The sequence below is a fragment of the Lycorma delicatula genome, chromosome 7, assembly GCF_047948215.1.
Source record: "Lycorma delicatula isolate Av1 chromosome 7, ASM4794821v1, whole genome shotgun sequence".
NCBI lineage: Eukaryota > Metazoa > Arthropoda > Insecta > Hemiptera > Fulgoridae > Lycorma > Lycorma delicatula.
The window spans coordinates 72,030,619-72,051,622 of NC_134461.1; the positions used below are offsets into that span (position 1 = coordinate 72,030,619).

The 21,004-nt window shown below is 29.8% G+C and overlaps 1 protein-coding gene across 1 annotated transcript in view; it reads left to right on the plus strand.

Moving 5' to 3' along the window:
- Positions 1 to 21,004, plus strand: part of LOC142327428 (uncharacterized) — a 188,749-nt gene that overhangs the window by 117,406 nt on the left and 50,339 nt on the right. The window contains exons 3-4 of the mRNA XM_075370490.1: positions 1,357 to 1,492; positions 17,128 to 17,261. Coding sequence (XP_075226605.1) covers positions 1,357 to 1,492; positions 17,128 to 17,261 — 270 coding nt within the window. The remainder of the gene's footprint in view (positions 1 to 1,356; positions 1,493 to 17,127; positions 17,262 to 21,004) is intronic.

The window sequence follows — 21,004 nt, forward strand, 5'->3', positions numbered from 1 at the left end:
GCCACAAATAACAGCAGTAGGGTCATCGAAAAAGATTGCAGCAATTTAAAAAAAAATCAAAGCACAGGACCGGCTCTACTAATCAAACGATTAGGGAATCTTTCATTGAGAGCGCGTCAAACGCCTAACGTGTTGGATCGCACCGTGTTGTTGAAACATTACAGCAACGTTACTTTCTTTTTCAATTTGGTGAACTTGCGGGAAAACATGCAGTTGTAGCTTGTCTAAATAAACATTTCCTGTGATAATAGACTCATGAAAAAAAAAGAAAAGAAAATAGGCCACTCACACGATCGGACATCAAATCGCACCACAACTTTATTTTTGGGTAATCTCTGATATACTGAATAATTTCTTTGGGTTGCTGAGATCCCCATATCCTAAAATTATGCCGGTTGACACAACCACCGACATGGAAAGTCATTTCATCCGTAAACATAACGCGTTTTAAAAATATTTCATCATCAATGTTATTAAGCATTTTAGATGTGAATTCAACACGTTTTGGACGATTCCTAGGTTTAGTTTGATGTTTATGCTGAATTTTGTAAGCGTGAAGGCGTAAAAGCTTGTGCAACACATTTTCAATAATTGTCTTTGGAATCAATCCCTAACTATAAATTTTGCTTAGAAATTGATTTTTTAGGACTTCTTAAACAACTTTGGTGTATACGCTCAACTGTTTTGTTACTCGTTTTGGGCCATCCGCAGGACTTTTTCAGTTCCATGTTGCTAGGTTTCTTAAACTGCTCGTACTACCGTCTAATGTTGTTTGCATGAAGGGGATCAATGCCATAAACACGTCGGAAAGTCTGTTGAACAGGTATAACTGATTTATACTCCGCTAACCACAAAACGCACTGTGCTTTCTGCTGAACTGTTGCCATTGCGCTGACAGTAGCGCAGAGGCGTTGTGCGCATCGGTTTAGAATTACGGCCGGTCACGTCTAAAAAAGTTTGATGACATCCCGGTTATTTTGCAGTTCTAATTAATATATTGTCTCAATTACAGAGGGAGATATGATTTTTTTTCATTTATTGCTGCAACCTTTTTCTATGACCCCGTGTGATAACACCTATGAGGAAGATAATAATAATTAACTCTAATAGTTCCAGTGGTAAAAAAATTTATATTAATTTGAAAGTAAATAATAATTTATAGTTTTTAAGTGTAATCACGTTACACATGTCCGATGAATCTATTAGAACAAGGATATATTCAATTATTTGTATAAATAATTGTAAATTATATTTTAAAATATACCCGGATTAAATAGGGCTACACAGTTAGACTCACACTACTTGATGTGATAATAATTAGTAGACTGTATTTCGAATTTTTTCTTTTGTTTTCAGATGTCAAAATCCGATAAGAATCATGTTGCACTAACAGATCTTACGTATAATAGTAGTGGTTTGTATAAGTGTGAGGTGTCTTCAGATGCACCAGATTTTAAGACTGATACAAGAAATGGCAGTTTGACTGTAAATGGTAAGTAAAAAATGAAATATACATATTTAAATTATATATTTAAAAATAATAAAAAGGGGTTATAAATTTAATATGAAACAACAGGGTAAGATAACTTTCAATAAAAAGTTATTTACTATACCAAACGGGTTGGTCTAGTGGTGAACATCTTCTCAAATCAGCTGATTTGAAAGTCGAGGATTCCAACGTTTAAAGCCTAGTAAAGTTACTTTTATACGGATTTGTGTACTAGATCGTGAATACCGGGGTTCTTTGGTGGTTGGGTTTCAATTAACCACACATTTTATAAATGGTCGACCTGAAACTGTACAAGACTACACTTCACTTACACTCATACATATCATCCTCATTCATCCTTTGAATTAATACCTGACGGTGATCCCCGGAGACTAAACAGGAAAAAGGATGGGAAAGTTATTTATTGAATATCATTTTTCTGCCTAATTTAAATATTATGCAGTTTGTTTTTTATTTTGGTTTTTAAAGACATTTCAATTTAATTGGATTATTAGAACTCTTTATGTAGAAAATCCACACAAAATTGCGGTAATTAAATTATGCTTTGTTTTACAACAGAAAGGGGTATGAGGGATTTGTTAATTTGTTGCTTTGCACTCTGGATTTCAGTCTTTATTACGACTACGATGTATGTAAAGGACCTGAGGTACAAGAGGTACCAATCAGAGTAGTTACTTCCTTTGAATAACGATGTTCATTACACTGCCAGTCCTTGTGGTGAATAGCGTGGAAGTATCACTTGTTGGGTCAAATAACCCCTGCATTTCGGTGGCATTTGTATGCTGATATACTCTATAATAACACATTCAGCATAGAATAGCATATAATATTAAGATGACAATGAAGAAATGGGTACTACTTCTCTACTATATTTCAATAAGTATATAGAATTGGTTACATTTTATTCTGAAGAAAGATTTTACAATTTTTAAGAATATTTTGAGATGTCAAGTACAACCATTAGGTTTAAAGGCTTAAAAAAATGAAAGGAAAACTATTATTATTATTATAAACAAAATCTTTAGTCAATTAATGGCACCGGAATAACTGAAACTCCTTCAAAATTTCTTAAAACTTTATTCTGGCCTTACATGTTGTATATTATATAATGAGGGGCTCTTACAAATGCTTTGAAAATTCAGTAGGAGTAAACATTTGGTTATCTGCTTTAAAACACCTTTTTATTTTTAAAAATAATTATTAATCATTAATTATTATTATTAATAATATAATTATTAATTAATATATTTGTATTATTATTAATTATAATTATTAATTATTAAATAATACTTTTTTATTTTATAATTCGACTAGAATCCCCTGTCGCGGTTTCTTCTGCTCTATATGCATATAAACTTCAAAATTGGAAATAATTTTTTAGTAATTAGGTCTGAGTAGTTGCTTTCAGAGTATTCCTATTCATAACTTACAAGTTAAAACAGATTAATCTGGATGAATAATACATTTTCACTTGTTAAATATGTAGTAATTATTTCCCTTAAATTTCATTATCAACCTAATATGTTTTATCTACATTATTATGACAATAAAATTTTATCTTTTATGTACAATGCCATTAAATTAAATAAATCACATAATAACTTCGGAAGAAGTCGGTATTGACGTGGACAATGATATTAAATTGACTAAATGAAGTTCTAGGTTACTTATTTATGTTGTTTTTATTTATGATTTGTATATTAGTGAAATTGGTGAGATAACATTCCTGGGATCATAATAAAGCTACAGATAAAATTTCTTAATGATTTGTTTAGTATTTTAGTGGTTATCGGAAACAAACGAAAAAATCGTTTTTTTATATTGTAGTATTTTTTACAAATTTTGAAAACTAAAATATCCTATCAAGAAGAAAATTAGTACCTAATAGTAGTTCAAACCTATAATGGAAATTAAAAATAGGGTTATGATTTTTTTTTAATAGTAAGTAATATAATATAAAAATAATTTAATTACTTTTACAACTATCAGAAAATTCTTTAAGTTCAAAATCTTCGCATGAGCGAGTATGTTTAATAATACTAAAAATGTTACTGAACAAAAAAAACCCTAATATATTTACAAAAATATATTATTACTGAAATTTGTTTTTTGCATTATCTAAAATTTGTAACTAAGTTAGCATTTCTTATAATTTTGTTTTTCTTTATTCAGACATAACTTTTATTTTCTCTATTCACATCTGGAGATATTTGGTTTGTTGTTAACACTTTACCTATTCTGTCGTTTTCTATATAAGAAAATTTGTTTTTTTATTTAACGTTATTTTTTTATTTTTCAAGAATAATCAATATATTTTCCAAGATTTAAGATATTTTAGTCGCTTGTTAGTTGTAAACTTTAAATACCTTAATAGCTAGTGAGAAATAAAAGATTAAATGAAAAATTGAAAAAGTACAGACAAGTATTATTTAAAGCATGATTATCTAAATGACAGCCATGTGATAAAATCATCTATAGTGAAAATAGAAAGAGATAAAAAATTATCTCTAAGTGCCACTTTTATCAGTGTCATCATTAGTAGTACTTAGGCTACAATTTCGCTCAGACACTGTCACGTACCTGAATAATAAAAGGCATAAAAAACTTAGTAAAATTATTTGTAAATTGAGGAACATGAAAGAAATTAGGAATTTAGTGGAAAAAAAGATGATTATGAGTAACATTTTATTATTTCTAATATATAGTTAACACAACCGGCCATGTCTTTAAATCATACATCCTCCTAATTTATTGTAATTTAATGAAAATATAAATAAACAAATAAAAGATTAGGTTATAGCTACAATTAAATTATAAATTAATTTTTTTGAAGGTCAACGCAAGTAGAGTGGAATAAATATTTATTATGATTGATATAGAATAAATAAAATCTGATAACAAAGTTGAAATACTCTTTAGGTTATTAATTCTTATGTAGTGAAATAATAATTTTACATGAAAAAATCTAAAAAATTAAAACACCGCCACTTTTTTAATTTTCTTCTGCTCCCCCACCACCAAAATCACCTTACAAGAAAATTTATTGGTTTGTCTACGTTTACTATATTAAGTGGAAGAAAAAAAAAATAAAAATTTTACTGAAAAATGTATAACCAATTAAAATTTACCTTTCCTTTTTTGGTGGTGGGGGAAGAGGTAAATTATGATAAAATTTTATTGTAATATCATTATTAAAAGTTTAAGTAAACTAAATAAAGTTTTAAAAAATTCCAAAAAACACGTTATTTTAAACTCTGATCGGCTTCCCTAATCCTAATATTGAGCTTCAAAGTATTTTTTTGGGCCACTTCCAATACTTCTATGCCGATGAAGACATAAAAATATTAGTTAAAAAATTTGGTATAAAATAAATAAAAATATAGTTTTTTTTTATTTTTGGGGAAGAGGCAAAGAAGCATTTGGAAAAATATAGTTAAAAGAAGAGACAGACTTATAGGCCACATACTAAGGCATCCTGGAATAGTCGCTTTAATATTGGAAGGACAGGTAGAAGAGAAAAATTGTGTAGGCAGGCCACGTTTGGAATACGTAAAACAAATTGTTTGGGATGTAGGATGTAGCGGGTATAATGAAATGAAACGACTAGCACTAGATAGGGAATCTCGGAGAGCTGCATCAAACCAGTCAAATGACTGAAGACAAAAAAAAGGGGAAGAGGGAGAATTTGGGGAATTTATTTTTAAATGGTAAGATATGGATGTACGTATTGAGGTTAATATATAGTGAGGTTATGTTGGCAAAATTTTAAGAAAATTCACCCAAAAGAAACTATCTACCTCACCACCTGGTGATATTGACTCCAAACTTTTACTAGAAAAATGCTTCATATACACGAGTCTCTGTATTAAATTTCATCAAGATAGGTTTATCCAGTCAAAAGTTACTAAGTTTCAAACGCCAAAACACTTAAATATGTAACCACAAATATTACCCCACCACCCACGAGTTTTAGGTAGATTTCATAAGAAAGCTATCTATTGTAATAGGTACCATGATTCAACTTCGGGAAAATTTCGACATATCTTTGCGTTTCATATCCCCCAGACCACAAAACCACAGTCAGTTCAAAAGTTAATGTATATATTTCACTTTCTTGTGGACACGATAACTGTCATAATTTTGCGCCAATAACTTTCAAACTGATACATAAAATATAACGATCCAAAATCTCAGTTGAGTTCGTTAATCGACAAAATCGGACATGGTGATAAAAATGGGGGACGCTTTTTTGAAAAAAACAAAATATCGCCGTAACTTTCTTTTTAAATAAAATATCGAATTCGTTTAAAGTTTCTACTATTCTTTGGATAAGGTCCTAAAAATTATCTAAGCAAAGTCTTTTGATATGACCAACTATTGGCCAAAGTGGTGGAAAAATTATCGAATCGGCTTAAAGTGGTCCTTAGTCCTCTGAAAATTACCTAAAATATTTTTATGAAACAATTTTTGATATGACCAACCCTTACGGCAAGGGATGACCAAAATGTTGTTGTAATTGTAAGAAGATCGGGCTTATCGTATGCTAAACACGTGAAACATTTATTCACATGCAACCTTTGTCGTATTGAGTAAATTTGAAGTTTTTTTTTAACTTTAAGGTGGAAATCTTTTTTATCCCCTACTTTTTTTTCCTCTACTTAGCACCGGTGAAATCTACCTCCGTCTTTCGGCGTACCGATAGGTTTTTTTTTTGTTTTTTGTGGTCCTTAGATCATGAAACGTCGAAAAATTAAAAAAAAAAAAATGCCCATAACCCATTTTTTTTACCTCATTTTTTTTCTTTTTGTAGCATAGCTTTAGAGCTATGATGCCAGGTAAGTAAAATAATTATTTTAGAATTAAAAAATAAATAAAAAATTGCGTGCAGTATATAACAAATTATATTTGAATTTTACCTACAACGAGATTAGATTAAAAAAAAAGAAAAGGAAGGACAATATAACACATAATTTATTATATTATTATTAATCTTGTAAAACTAACTAGTACATTATTTTTTAAATATTAGAGTATTAAAATTAATAAATTAGTTGAGTAAAAAGTTATAAATAAATAATTTTTTTTGTTGTGCAAAAACTAAACAAAATTAATAAAATCAATGTATTACATAAATTTTAAACTCAATTAAATTAATAGAATAAAAGTGCTTGTTCTGTTAAACAGTATGTTATTATAAATTAATAAAATTAATTCTTTGTATTATCAGATCACACAGTAACTAACTAAAAGTAAATTAATTGACATTTAATTAAATAAATTGTTAATGATATTATAATCATTAATTGTAGCCTGTACGGTATTACTGATAAATTGAGGTTAATTATTTGATCATCATGTCGTATCTAAATGAAATAAATACCGTTATTACTGAATTCTGTTATAACCTCAAATTAATGTTTTATTATTCATTAATAACCTTTCTCTTGTATCATGACAATTAGTTTATTAAACTCCGAACGACACTGTATTAAATGCCGTATAGAATTTATAATACTTTATTGGAAAAAGGACATCTGTTTGTAATTATATTAATAAAACTGAAAGTAGGCAGCTGATGTTTAAATAATTAACTATTTTCGTATGAATTTTAGATTTTGTTCAATATGAATATTTATGAAAGACAAATTAAAAATTTAATAGTGTTTTTTAAAAATATATTTTATTCCTAAGCTTATTTCTGATGCTACCATCATATTTAAAAACAATTAAATTATTTAAAAAAAATAGAATATCTGTTGTCAGAAGATACAAAAATTAAAAGATGTTCTACAAAATGATTCAGCGTTTAATATTTTGTATTTTTTTTTCTATAAAATAACTTTTACGTATTTTAAACAATTTGATTTGAGTGAAATTTCATACATCCCATGCTATGTATGACTTGAAATAAATATCTCATGACAGACGCTGGTATGTAAAAGAGAGATACACAAGTAAAAGAAAATTGAAATTGACGTTTTATGAAATATAAAAAAAGAAAACATTATACAAAGAAAATGATTTTTTGAAAGTAATTTTTTTATATTATACATTTTTTTTCATATTTCAATAACTAGTATTCTTATATTAAATTAAGAAAATGGAACAACGATAACGGAAAAATTTTCCTATATTTATATTCACTTTAAATCATATTTATTGATAAAATAAAATTATTATCCATGGATAAATTTACTTTTTGGATTATTTTTTATAAAGATGTAAATAATAATTGATAAAAAAATTTTTTTAAACTAGCAAAAATGTGTACAATTTAAAAAATATCCAATTTTATTGTTAGGTTCCTTTCCTAATGTAGGATTTAAAAAAAAAAATTCAGTTAAAAATAATTTCAAATTTCAGAACTTTTCTCATTTAAATGAGGTAATTGTCTCATTTTATAAATTAAATATTTTCTGTTTAATTATTTGATCAGGTTCTGATACTTCTTTATAATACATTTCATTTGAGAATTAATAAACAATTTATAATTAAACTTACAAAAGGAGATTAGCGAAAGTTAGAAGATTCAATTTTCAATTGGAAAGTATTATGACAAATATTAGAACAGTTTGATTTCTATTATTTTCTGATAATAAAACTCTGTACCCTCATTCGATTTAAAAAACAAAAAATAAGTATAAAAAATTTTGTATTACTATAATACTGCCGATCTCCATGGCAGGAGTGGTAGCAGCGTCTTTATCAATCATTCAGAAGTTCTGAATGAACTTCTGAAGTTCGAGTTCTGGTTGGGCATGGTGTTTTTCGCATTCTACAAAAGAATCATCATGCTGCTGTGGCAGCAATTACAAAGTGCTAGTTGGGATAAACGGAATACAGACGAGTTATTTATTTTATCAACTTCCAAATCAGTTTTAAAAATTCATTGTATTAACTGATCCGAGAGAACAGATTGTTGATATTTAATTGTGATTTAAAAAAAAATAAAAACAACTAGATGAGAATAACTAGAGTCGTACCCATCTCCATAATACATTAATTCTGAACCAAATTCGGTTTTGAGATTTGTAATATCACGATGCATAAGGCCAAACAAATATGCGTGTATATATTTAGATACATAAAACTTTAACAATATTTTAAATTTCCGCTAGAACTATCATAATTGATTTGAGTATCATTCTCTGATTTTCCCAGGATTGTCACTCTAATATTCATAGCTGACGAGTTTCAAAGTGCCTCTACTCTTAAACTACTTTTAGCACTGGAGTGGTAAAACTTCGTCAACTATGAATTTTAACGTGATAATGCTAGGAAAGGCAGAAAATAAAACTCAAATCAACACACATATAAATATGCATGATAACTATTTATAACCAATGTGATTTATAATTTTTACGCAAAAAAAAAATTAAAAAATCCAGAAGACTGTGTTTTTAATGATTAATAATAACTTTTCTTATTGTAATATCGTGTTTCAAAATGAATACCCGGGTTTTAAAGTTATTTAATATTTATTAAATTTTACTTACACTGATAAATCATACATGTAATGAAAGATCAGCTTAAACAGTTTTTCCGATAACTGTTCAATGTGAGCACCATTCATCATACGGCACTCATCCAGCCGACAGGAGAGTTCATCCATACTTTAATCAGTAACTCTGGAGCAACTGATGCGACAGCTGCTTGAATGCTGTGTCTCAAGTCGGGTAGGTCAGCTGGTATTGGGTGGCACATATACAAGATCCTTTTTATAAACCACCGAAGAAAAAAATCTCTCAAAGAAAAAAAATCGCACGGCCATTTTGAGGCCATGGCAAACAAGTCCTGTCATCTGGATTGTTTCCCCCGACCACTAGATTGGGTGACCAAACCAGGAGTCGTGGAAAATTTCATTCGATCAATCACGTACTATGTTACGTCAATGAGCAGGCTTCTTTTGCCAAGTAAAGTTCTGTGGTTTGTATTGCAGTTGAGGAATGATTTCCTAGGACGGATTTCCTAGGACTACGCATAAAAGACTCTCTTACACATTCAACACTGTCTTTGGAGTCCTTGGTTGTCCTGTACTCTTCCCTTTACAAATACAGCCAGTGGTTACAAATTGTTTATAACATCTACAAATGTTATTGTTACTTGGGGATCACGACGAAATGTACGTTGAACGGTAATTACAGATTCATACTTTGCAAACTGCAAAACGAGAACGATTTCTGTTGGGAGATCGCCATCTTTCCTACTAGCATTTTCAAGCGGAAGGTACAATTATGAGTTTGCGCACAGCTTTAACTGTTTGAGTTGTTCTTTCATTTCATATTGTAATTAATCAATGTATGTAAAACTTGACAAATATTAGTTTTAAAACCCCGATATTCACTTTGAAACACGTTGTACAACTGAGAAAATCTAATTTAGAGCTTTCGGTAATCCTACAGTTATATGATACCTGCACGTACAAGTTCTACCTAACAGTTAGAAAGTTGTGAATGTAAAAAGAAAAAATAATTACTTTTTAATTTATGTTTACATTAGTAATGTTAATTAGGTACGAACTTTCCTGAAAGAAATCAATTAAAAAAAACAAAAGATGTACTTTGCGTAACCCTAACCACGCAAGAATAATTTACTTACACTTCTTATGATTGTGTTATGATGTGTAAAAAAACGTTTAGCATTATTTTTATATTAATAAGGAAAATTAACTTTTATAATAAAAAATCTCAGTATTGAATCGGTGTAATTTCTCATATTTAGTTCCTGAAGCTGCACAGCCAATAAATTAGGGTGGGTTATGGTGAAAGAACATTTTTTCTAAAATAATATTTATGTAGATTAAAATTTTATAACGCAACATGATAAATTAAGTTTTGAATTTAAAAAAAAAAGTGTTAGTTATCTGTCATAATTAAATCTACTGTAATACTCTTGTTGCTTTATGCAAAATCCGGTATTTTCCAAAAGGTTTATAACTGAGAAGAAAGTTAGTGATGTCCTGCAGAAAAGGTTGCATTTCCGTTTTCTCATGAAGGCAGTATTAAAACTGTCCTTTCTAAAAATATCAACATTGTAATTACATAAGATTGCGTAACAGTAGTACATCAAGTACTATGTTCCTCCCCTTAACTACTGTCGTAGACGGATCCACTGCGTTCACACGCAGTACGCGGTATTCAGTATTGTGTAGGCTATAGTATAAAATTGGAAAAAATTCATTTCTTCAACTACTTTTTCTAAATTTCGTTTTTAATTACAATAAAAAAAATTAAATATGACATGTTAAAATATGCGTAATAGGACATAATGCACGGGTTAATTATTTAGTAGTCCCAACTAATGTTTCTTAATAGGCTTACAAAGTATTTTCAAGGTAATAATTGAAAAAAGATTATTTAGTTTAATTTTCTATAAAAACATATAGTAATTTAAAAAAAATATCTTTATCTATATATCTGAATGATAGAATATGATGAAATCTCTCTCGTTCTGTTTATTCTCAAAGTTAATACTATGAATAATCTTCTTTTTTTTCAAAGTTATTAGTATATACATAAATTAAGAAACAATCATTTCAACTGCCTGTGTAAATTCAATAGATACGAATGTCTAGAAAAGAATGAACTCTAGTAAAAAGATACAAAGAATTATTAAAAAAATATATATTAATTAATTAAAGTAAAATAAAAAGAATACATAAATTTATGAATAAATAAAAAAGTGGTATAGACATTTTTTTTTACTTTACCATTTTTATTATAATTTAAAAAAAAATATATTTCATTTTTATTTATATGAATTAAACAAAATGGAGAAACAATAAACTGGTCATTAATCAAGGTAATGGCTTTCCTAAATTTGACAGAAAATTTTGAAAATTAACCTTTTCAGGGTAGACTTATTATCAACTATTGTGTAAAAAAACACAAACAAAAACAGTCATTAATCAATTAAAAGAGAATCACTTTTTAAAATTATAATTTACGTAATGAAAACAATAATGAAAAGTGAAATTTAATTACATCTGTTACTATAACACTAACAAAATTATAAAATGTGATTTTATTATAAACTAATACTAAAATGTAATTATGAGTACGAATTTGAACGAGTAGAATTTGTAATAAATTTTGCCAATCGTTATTCAATAATACTCTTACTGAATAATAAGTATATTATTAAATTATAATAGGCTAAATTATTTGTTCTAAAATTTCCGCTTTATAATTTCTTTGAAGCGAAAATTCCAGTAATTAAAGAACAAATAATTTTTATTTCTTGTAATCACAGCCAAAATAGGGTAGTTAAATTTAATTAATATAATAATAATACACAATAAACAGTTGCAAGCAAACTTGAAGTCAAATATGAAATACCATGCTCAGTCATAAATCACAGACGATTAATTTCAGCACCGTTATTAATGTTTCTTTTGCGGACTATATGGTGCTGAAATTTAATTAATGTGCGAAAAAAAATTAATAAGTAATTAAATGTCATTATTTATTGTTTTTATTTATTTATTCTTAAGTAATAAAAATAGGGTAAAGACTTCAGCAAATAGAAAAAAAACTAATGAAAAAGCTTCGTTTTTTTCGAAGCAAAATTGTCTATCTTTAGTTTTTTTTTCAATTTAAAGATTAAAAACTAAATCTAAGATCGAGTTTTTTCTCAAGTTTGCCCATAAGACAAAACTCATCCTCTTTAAAAGAGGTATCTAGTAAACTCAATGGATAGATAGATACAATAAGAAAGACCCCTGGATTCGATTCTATAACGCATAAGATGTTATTTATGCTGTCGTCTTCCGCAATATTATACAAAAGAAACATTTAATGGATTCTTCGAACGACATACTTTTCTCTGGAATGAAAAGATTCTCAGATGATGATGATCCTAAAAGCAGGTCCTAAACCTTCGCAGGAAGTTTCTTCTTATAGGGAGATTAGCCTCCTGCCGATATTATCCAACATCTTCAAAAGGCTTTTTCTTCGAAGGATATGGACTACTTTAGAGTTGAGGATGTAATACCTTACCTTCAGTTTGGTTTTAGATGCGGTCACTCAATTGCAGAGTGATTATAATTATAGAGATTATTTTTCCGGTATTATTTATTATTTTATTAATTTTTATTTACTATTGTTTTAACGCTATCATTGTATGTTTGTTATTGTTTAACGCTGTTTTCATTCATTCATTTATCGATCTGTGTTTATCTTATATTTGATAAAAGTCATGTGGTCCATAAACAGGACAAGTTATGGAATCCCCAGAGGTGGTAGTGGATCTTACTTTTAACTATATATTTATTTACATGATCGTTTCTGTTATTATAATCCTTTACTTTTTATTTTCGTGGGAAGGGGGTTATAATTGTATGGCCCTCTCTCATGTAATATTATTAACTATGGGTTCTGTCAAGCGAAACCTATTGTAAAATTTGGTTTACAGCAAAAAAAAAAAAAGTAATGGTTATCATCTGAAAAAAAATATTTTCATAATTTTTTCCTGAATAATTGTAAAATAATTATTTCTTGAGAAAATCGAATTAATACATGTTTCAGATAAAATTGCCGAGCATTCATTTGTTACTTTTATCAAATATTTTAATTGTAGAAAATATCTGTTTTTTGTCATTTTGCAGTAATAATTCTATTGACGTTTAAATAACTGTAAAATATGATGCATCAACATAAAGTATAAAAATAAGAGCGAATACTTTTAATAAAATTATGAATAAATATATATTATATTTCAGAAATATATAAATCAACCAAAACTTTTTGTGAGCATGTGGGGAGAAATTCTAAGAATAAGCAGGTATTTAAAGAAATAATCTAATTTATTTTTCATACAATAAAACTTAAAAGCGTACGAGGATGATCACGTAATGTCTAATTTTATTTATTTCAAAATAAAAATATAACGATAAAAAAGTAAAGAGTATACGTTTTTATAGTAAGAAAAAGTTTGAAATGTTGAAAAAAGTAAATATTGAGTAATTTTTCCAATAAGTCGTTTTTTAATGAGCAGAATGTTCGTTCTGTGATAGTTACTGTAAAGTGAATTTAAAATCCCAACTTACTAAGCATATACTAAACTTAATTCAATCAGTGATTATTGATTGGTTTAACTAAGATTAGTTATTATTTTTAAACAATATTTTTAACAACACAATATTATTTTTAAATAACTACATTTGAAATAAATCTTGAATTAATATTATTATTTGCCACAACGATAGACAAAGGGAAAAAACATCCAAAATATCTAAAAAGAAATTAATGTATTCCATGTTGAATTAAAAGAAAAATTCAATAATTAAAAAAAAAAAAAAAAAAAACATAAAGATTACTACTTTTCATATATGACAACAATATATTGAAAAAATATTAGCTTTCAATTTCTTGTAATTTGTTTCTATTTTTTTATAAATTTTTTTTTAGTAATTTTTCCGCAAAGTAATTTGCTGTCCTCCGAGGTAGCGTCTCGGTCTTTCATCCGGAGCTCCCGCGTTTGAATCCCGGTCAAGCATGATATTTTTACACGTTGAAAATTTCCAAAAAGATAAAAAAAGTATTTTTTATCTTTTTGGAAAAGAAGATTGCAATTCTATGGACACATATACAGAATGGAGAACACCAGACTAACAAAACAGATCTTCACCCTACTAAATACTCACAAGAACAAGATAACCTGCCTTAAAGAAATAGACAATGAGTAAACAATTCAATAGACTCAAACATTTTAAAAGACAGAGCCACATTCAGAAAAACAATATAGGAATTAGAGTTTCAGGAGAGGAAAAAACTTACTTGTAGAAGATGGAGAAAATGGACTGAAGAAGACAAAGAACACCACTCTAGAAAAACGAAAGAAGCATGGGCTAAAAAGTTGATTAAGCGTGCCCTCTAAATGGGCTATTCGAAAAGAAAAAAAAAGAAAGTATTTTAGTCATTATTAGCATCCCCCGTCACAGCTTCATCCGCGGTATATGCGTATAGATCTTTAAAAAATTGGAATTGATTTTTAGTAATTAGTTGTGAACTGTTGCTCTCAGTGTTTCGCTATTCACAATGTAACAGATTCAAAAACCTATTTCGGTAAAGGATGTGTTCTGAAAATAATATTTTTAATGAAATCATGAGGATATTGAAGTTTTTTAAACAACCGCTTTACCAACGGCACAGCAAATTTCAGGAGTTTAAACAATCGATTTTTTGGTATTGCAGTAGTTATATTGTTTACGCCATTCTGGCATAAAGTTTTTCCGTTATTTCTACGAATTCACAGCTAGGGTAGGTCCCGTTGCTTTGTTACAAGGAATGTTTGAATTCCACTTGGTTTCGTATTGCTGGGTCCGTAAAGTCCACCTGTCTCTATTATTGTTATTGTATTCGAACCTCCCACCGTCATCCTTAGCGACCGCGCCTATTATTCTATCGAGTTATTTCTGACTACCCTTTTCAAACACCCGTTATTTTTTCGTCCCCTTATACACACACACACACACACACTCTCCTGTCCATTACCTGGATCTGGTTACCCCCGCCTTTTTTCGCCATCTTTTCGGCAGAGTACCTCCAACATCTCACCACTGCAGTCGCCTCGGGCAATACTCTCCTGCAAACTCTGTGTTAACATTCACGCTCAAGCAGAATTTCAAACTCATCACAACACATTTGAGATTCCGCGCCGCATTCTACCACTAAACCACATCACGCCGCTGTATTCCTGATTCACCGTGCGGACTACGCCCAGGACTACATAGGTATTCTTCCGTACTTGCTGTTACGAGGTCATCTCTGGCAAATATTTGTGTGCTACAGGCAAGTTCAGTTTTTCTTTACTCATTACGTTAAACCTTTATGTTATCATTCAAATTTGTGGAACATTCAGTTCATCCTACCTATGCCGTTCAAGTTTCAATTTCACTTTAGTACAGTCACGACAGGTCACTTACAGAAGGCTGTCATTTCAGCTGCAACCCATTTCATGTGCTCAATTAAGTTCAGTGTGATTATATTGTAATTAACTCTTTTGTACTGTAATATTATTGTGTATTTTTCTACGTCAAACTAAAATTACATTTTTACATTATTTAACGTTAAGTTTGTGGTTCATAAATCAGGAAAGGCCAATGGCAATCAAGATTTACTTTAATTTATTTTTCTAAGGTTATGACATTTGTTCATTGCTAATTTTTCAATATTACAGCATTTGTCAGTAATGCAATAGTTTTCAGACATACTATGTTTATTGATGTCATATTTTTCTAAAGTTATAATTAAAACTAAGGTGTTTCATGTTATCCTTCAGGCTTTGTCAAAAACGTATATTGTAAAAATCTGTATTTAGAAGCGTGTACTCATGTATTTTTTCAGTTAACTATCATTGTTCAGACGCTGATTTCAGCTGATGTATTAAGTAGTTTTTAAGGTTATAATAATTAACTTATATCAAGTTGTTCTCATTAAAGTCCAATTTCTTTTGGCAAATACTAGCTGTGTGTTTTTTTATTTTTTAACTTTACCCAACATATATATTTTAACCATGTTATATATTTAAATTAGATTCAAGGTAATTATAAAAAAACCGATTCGAAACTTCACATATTTCTAGGAGGTTGAATTCGATTTTAAGCCAAGCGTAAACGTTCCTCTTCAAGTCTTTGAGAATGCTCTGGCATAGAGTCACATTATCGTCGATCATAAATTATTATAGCTCTAGAAGTACGTCGACCTAGGCATTATGTAAAATATTAATAACAAATTGAAATGAAGATTATGTATATGGTTTACCCTGATGAAAGTTCTTAATTCAAGATATAAAAATCTTCAGTATGTTAATTTGTTCGCGTGAAGATTTCGTGGGTCACCGCAAAATTAGACAGACATTAAATTTAGTAAAACATATAACTTTCTAAACAAGTCGATATTGATATCGCAATTCAATATTCCTCAAACTATCAAGTATGTAATTATACATATTGATCTTTTATTGATAATGATATTAAATTAGTAAATCGCATAATAATTTTCTGAAATCGATATTGACATAGACAATGATCGATATAGACAATGGCATTAAATTTACTAAAATAAGTTCTAGGTTATTTATACTTTTTATAATTTATGTTTTACATAACGGGGAGGTTGGTGAAGTTTTAATTACGGTAAACATTCAAGGGGTAGTAAGAAATCTACAGTTAACGTTTTTTAGTGAGTGGATCAACAGTTTTCTAGCGTTTATCGAGAACAAACGAAAAAGTCATTATTTCTTTATGTAGTAGTGAAATAATCCTTATAAAATAACTTTTAATCCACGTTATTGTGATTTGTATCACACATTAATGTTAATTATATCAGCATGTTTATATAATTTTGCTGGAAAATATATTTAATTCGGAATATTATTATTTCTCTGTAAGTCTATGGTAAACCGAGAATGGATTTTTTAATATATATTTTACTCTATGATGAATAATCTTAGTACCGTAAAATTAATTTTTAAAAACATTTTAAATATTAAAAAAAATAAAAAATAAAAAAATAAAAATAACAGTCCAACGACACACACACACACATTTTTATATTTATATATCATTTATTTACACATTCAATAATTTATTTATTTTATTTTCTTTTTTTTTCTAGCATATCTTCGTTACGAACCAGTAATATCAGGTGTGGCTGATAGATATTCTCCAGGAGAGACAATAACAGCTAACTGCACAGCTGGTCCGTCAAATCCTGCTCCACGTATATCATGGTTTATAAATGATGAAGAGGTAAGTAAATATATTATTTTAACCTTCGTACGTATAGAAAACCAATATTTCTACTCGTGTATATACGTATAGGAATTAATAAATAATATAAATAATAACCTAGTTTCAATATGTTTCCACATATAAAATAATAAAACGAATTAAAATTATAAGTTCTATAAATATTATATTCTTTATCAAAGAATATAAACACAGTTTTTATAAAAGTATAGAGAAAACGGTAAAATTCTGTGTGCATAATCATTTATCCATTTATATTTGAGGATAATTATTGAAGAATATTGTATGGTCTAGTAGTGAAAATAATTATACAATTATTTCTAGCCGTAACGTATTATTTAAATTTTTATTAAAGAAAAGAAGAATATAAAAATCATAGAAACATCTTATAACCTCAATTAATATTAATATAATCTTAGAAAATTATTGATAAATGAGAATCCAACGATAAGGAAATAATAATTTCCACCCTGCATGGGGACTGGTAACTCCTCTTTTCACTTTCCTTCCTACGTAGAATGAGAGCAGTCTGAGGTGGAGGGCGAGAGATAAAAAAACTAAAATGAGAGGTATTAAAGATTTAAGGAATACTTTTTCATTTTGTAGCACATTCTTATAATGTACTTTATCCACAACAAAGGTATTGACCAATCTACGGATAACAAACAGTACCCATAGTCAAAAGTTTTCTACCAAGACGTTTTATTAAAAAAATGTTTAATTTTTGATTTGCATGAAATGATGATCAATTATATTACTTTTTAAAACTTATTGAGTGTTTATAGATATATTTTGATTCGAATGAGCTATAGAATTTCTTCTTCTCTGATCCCATAACGAACGAATGAGCGAGGGTAAACTCGGAGCAGTAAGTCGTTGTGGATGCCGCTGGAAAACGAGCATTGTGTACGATATTTTTCCATTGTTTCACGATGGTAGCTTCGAGTTTTGCGTCAACTATATTTAGTTTCTGGTGTTTTACTCGTAGGTCGTCCTCAGTTTGTTTGCCCCATATTTTCTTTGTTGCAGTTCGTTGGATCTTCCACTGTGCAGGTCGTTGTCTCCATAGGAGACTGTATGGAAGTCGGTATTCATGCATTCGGTATACGTGTCCAAACCACCGCAGTTTGCGCTTTTGCATTTCGAGTTCAATTGAGGTTGTGCATTACAACTGAGTCTATTTGAATTCGCATTTGACTCGTTTTCCATTGGGTTCATGCTTACGTTTTAGGTCTGTCGACAGTAGACTAGCCTTCCTCCCCTCCTAGTTTTCATTAGGATTCCGGGCTTAGGACATTCAATATATTAATCAAAGAAACAAAATTCACTGTCAGTGTCCAAGTATAAGATAAAATAATCCTTCCAATGTAAATCAGTTTACAACAAATCAAATTAAATATAAACTAAATATAAACACAAACAAATAATTACCAAATGTAAACAACATCCAGCTCTTTGCCGGCCTCCATGGCGTGAGTGGTAGCGTCTTGGCCTTTCATCCGGGGGTCCCTGATTCGAATCCCGGTCAGGCATGGCATTTTAACACACTCTACAAATCATTCATCTGATCCTGTGAAGCAATACCAAACGGTGGTCTATTATTTTCAAAACATCAGTTAAATAAATGGAAAAATATATTAGGCGCTAAAAAATAGCATAAAAATATCCATTAAACATAAAGTAGCATAAACATAAAGTACATAAAGTAGCATCAAAGTCCAGGAAAAAAGTAATCCAAATAACAGCCTTAATAAATATTAATACCACACCAAAGCCATAGCAAACATGATATATTTAACTTTTCAGCTACAATTTATCATTAATGCTACAAATATCTCCAAAATGCTCATCAAACTCAGTAAGCAACCAGTTTAATAAAAACAATCCAAAATAAACTTGTTAAACAAAATTCACTAAAGTACGACTAACTCAGAAACCTAGGTAACCAGTAAGGTTAACTATAACTCTTAAAAGGGACTTTTAATTAATTCAATTAACATAAATAATTGGCTAAAATACATAACATAACGGAACACCACAAATACAGAAATACAGATACATAATTAACTCTATAAAATTAAAGTTATAACTAATATTTTTAAAATGGATGCCGACTGTTTCGAAACCCGTTTAACCTACTTACGTACATACATTAATGGTTATACTTATCTTTTAATTTTATATGTCGATTTATAGATAAATAGAGTTTATAAATGATGTTAAGTAAAAAGTAACTTACATGAATACTAAAGTAGAAAACGAAATTCTACTTCGTTGATATTCCAGTACTGAAATTACTAAAATTTTTAATTTTTCGATAAAAAATAATTGGATTCAAATTGAATTAGTAAATTTTATCAAAGTTTCTACCAGCTAGTTGGTTATAATATAATTCCAGAATCTTTAAAATGATATAAAAATATTATTAAAAGTGAATTTGTAAAAAATGATGGAGTACGATAAAAATTAAAATTTTCATACAATTTTAAGTTTAAATTACAAAAACTTACTTCACAAGAACTGATGTCGTGTATTCGATAGATATCTTTAAAAATATCATGTTTTAGTTCATTTATTCATTTGATAAATGTATATTGTATTGGTTTGCTTGGCATTTCTCCCCTCACCACCCCATTCGGTCGCCCTAAAGCATAAGACCGAATGTCCGTCCACAAACGACTACTGAGCCTCGAAACAGTTTAGCGACCAGTCTCCTAAATAGCTTCTAGAGCTTACCTAACAGCGTAAGTGGACTAAGCCGGGTGCCATACACTACCGGTTTTCGTGTCCCAACCGCTCACTTGTCATATATTTACTATAATGAGTAGGCGCACCCCGTCAACTACTAAAAATATATATGACATCCATAAATTAAAATTTACTTTGTCTAGACAGCAATTCGCTGCCACACCTAGGTCGCTGAATGCCAGAAAGTACCTGTCCACCATATTAAAGCGTTTGTAGCCTTAATTGGCTAGTGGTCAGCCAAAGGTTAGCTTCCCACAGTAGTGTGTTAGGAATCTTTCCCTCAAGTAAACTACTGATGTCGATACCAACCGCATCAAGGAACTCCCAAACGGTCCGATAATGCAGCTCTCGCCACATTTACTAGCCGCCTGTGAGTGGTCAATTTTCCCCATGACCTCTAAATTTCATGGGTCTCTGACCCCCCCCCCCCCAAAGTAGGGCAGTTAAACATAAGGTGTTCATTTGACTAGACCTCCCCGCAAACGCATAGCTCATCAGCTGCCAGGCGGAACCGAAACAGATATTGATTCAAATTAACATGGTTGGTGAGCGCCTGGACATCCGTTGCCCTTAAAAGCGAACTCGATGCATACCATCCTCCCAGGTCCCGTGTAAACGTGTACAGGCATCTTCCCTTAGTCGTGGTGTCCCATTCCAGCTGCCATTGTTCCATAACGAGGCTCTGCAGCCTCTTACGCAGGGGGGAGATGGGCAACTGAACGAAATTTAGATCCGTTGCTTTGTGATCACCGTTCTGTTCCGGTACTGGCCTGGCCCGAAACCGCATCCCAAATACCTCGGACTCCCTGCCTCTTCGCAATCTCCACATGGCTGCCCAAAATTTCACCACTAAATAGATTGGGAGAGCCTTTCCCAATACTCTGATAGCCTCGTAGGAGGTTGTTTTAAAAACACCAGAGTATACAATTAAGGCTCTACGCTGGGCACTCCTTAAATTTTGAACAAGTGTTCTATTCATATTCAACCTATACGCC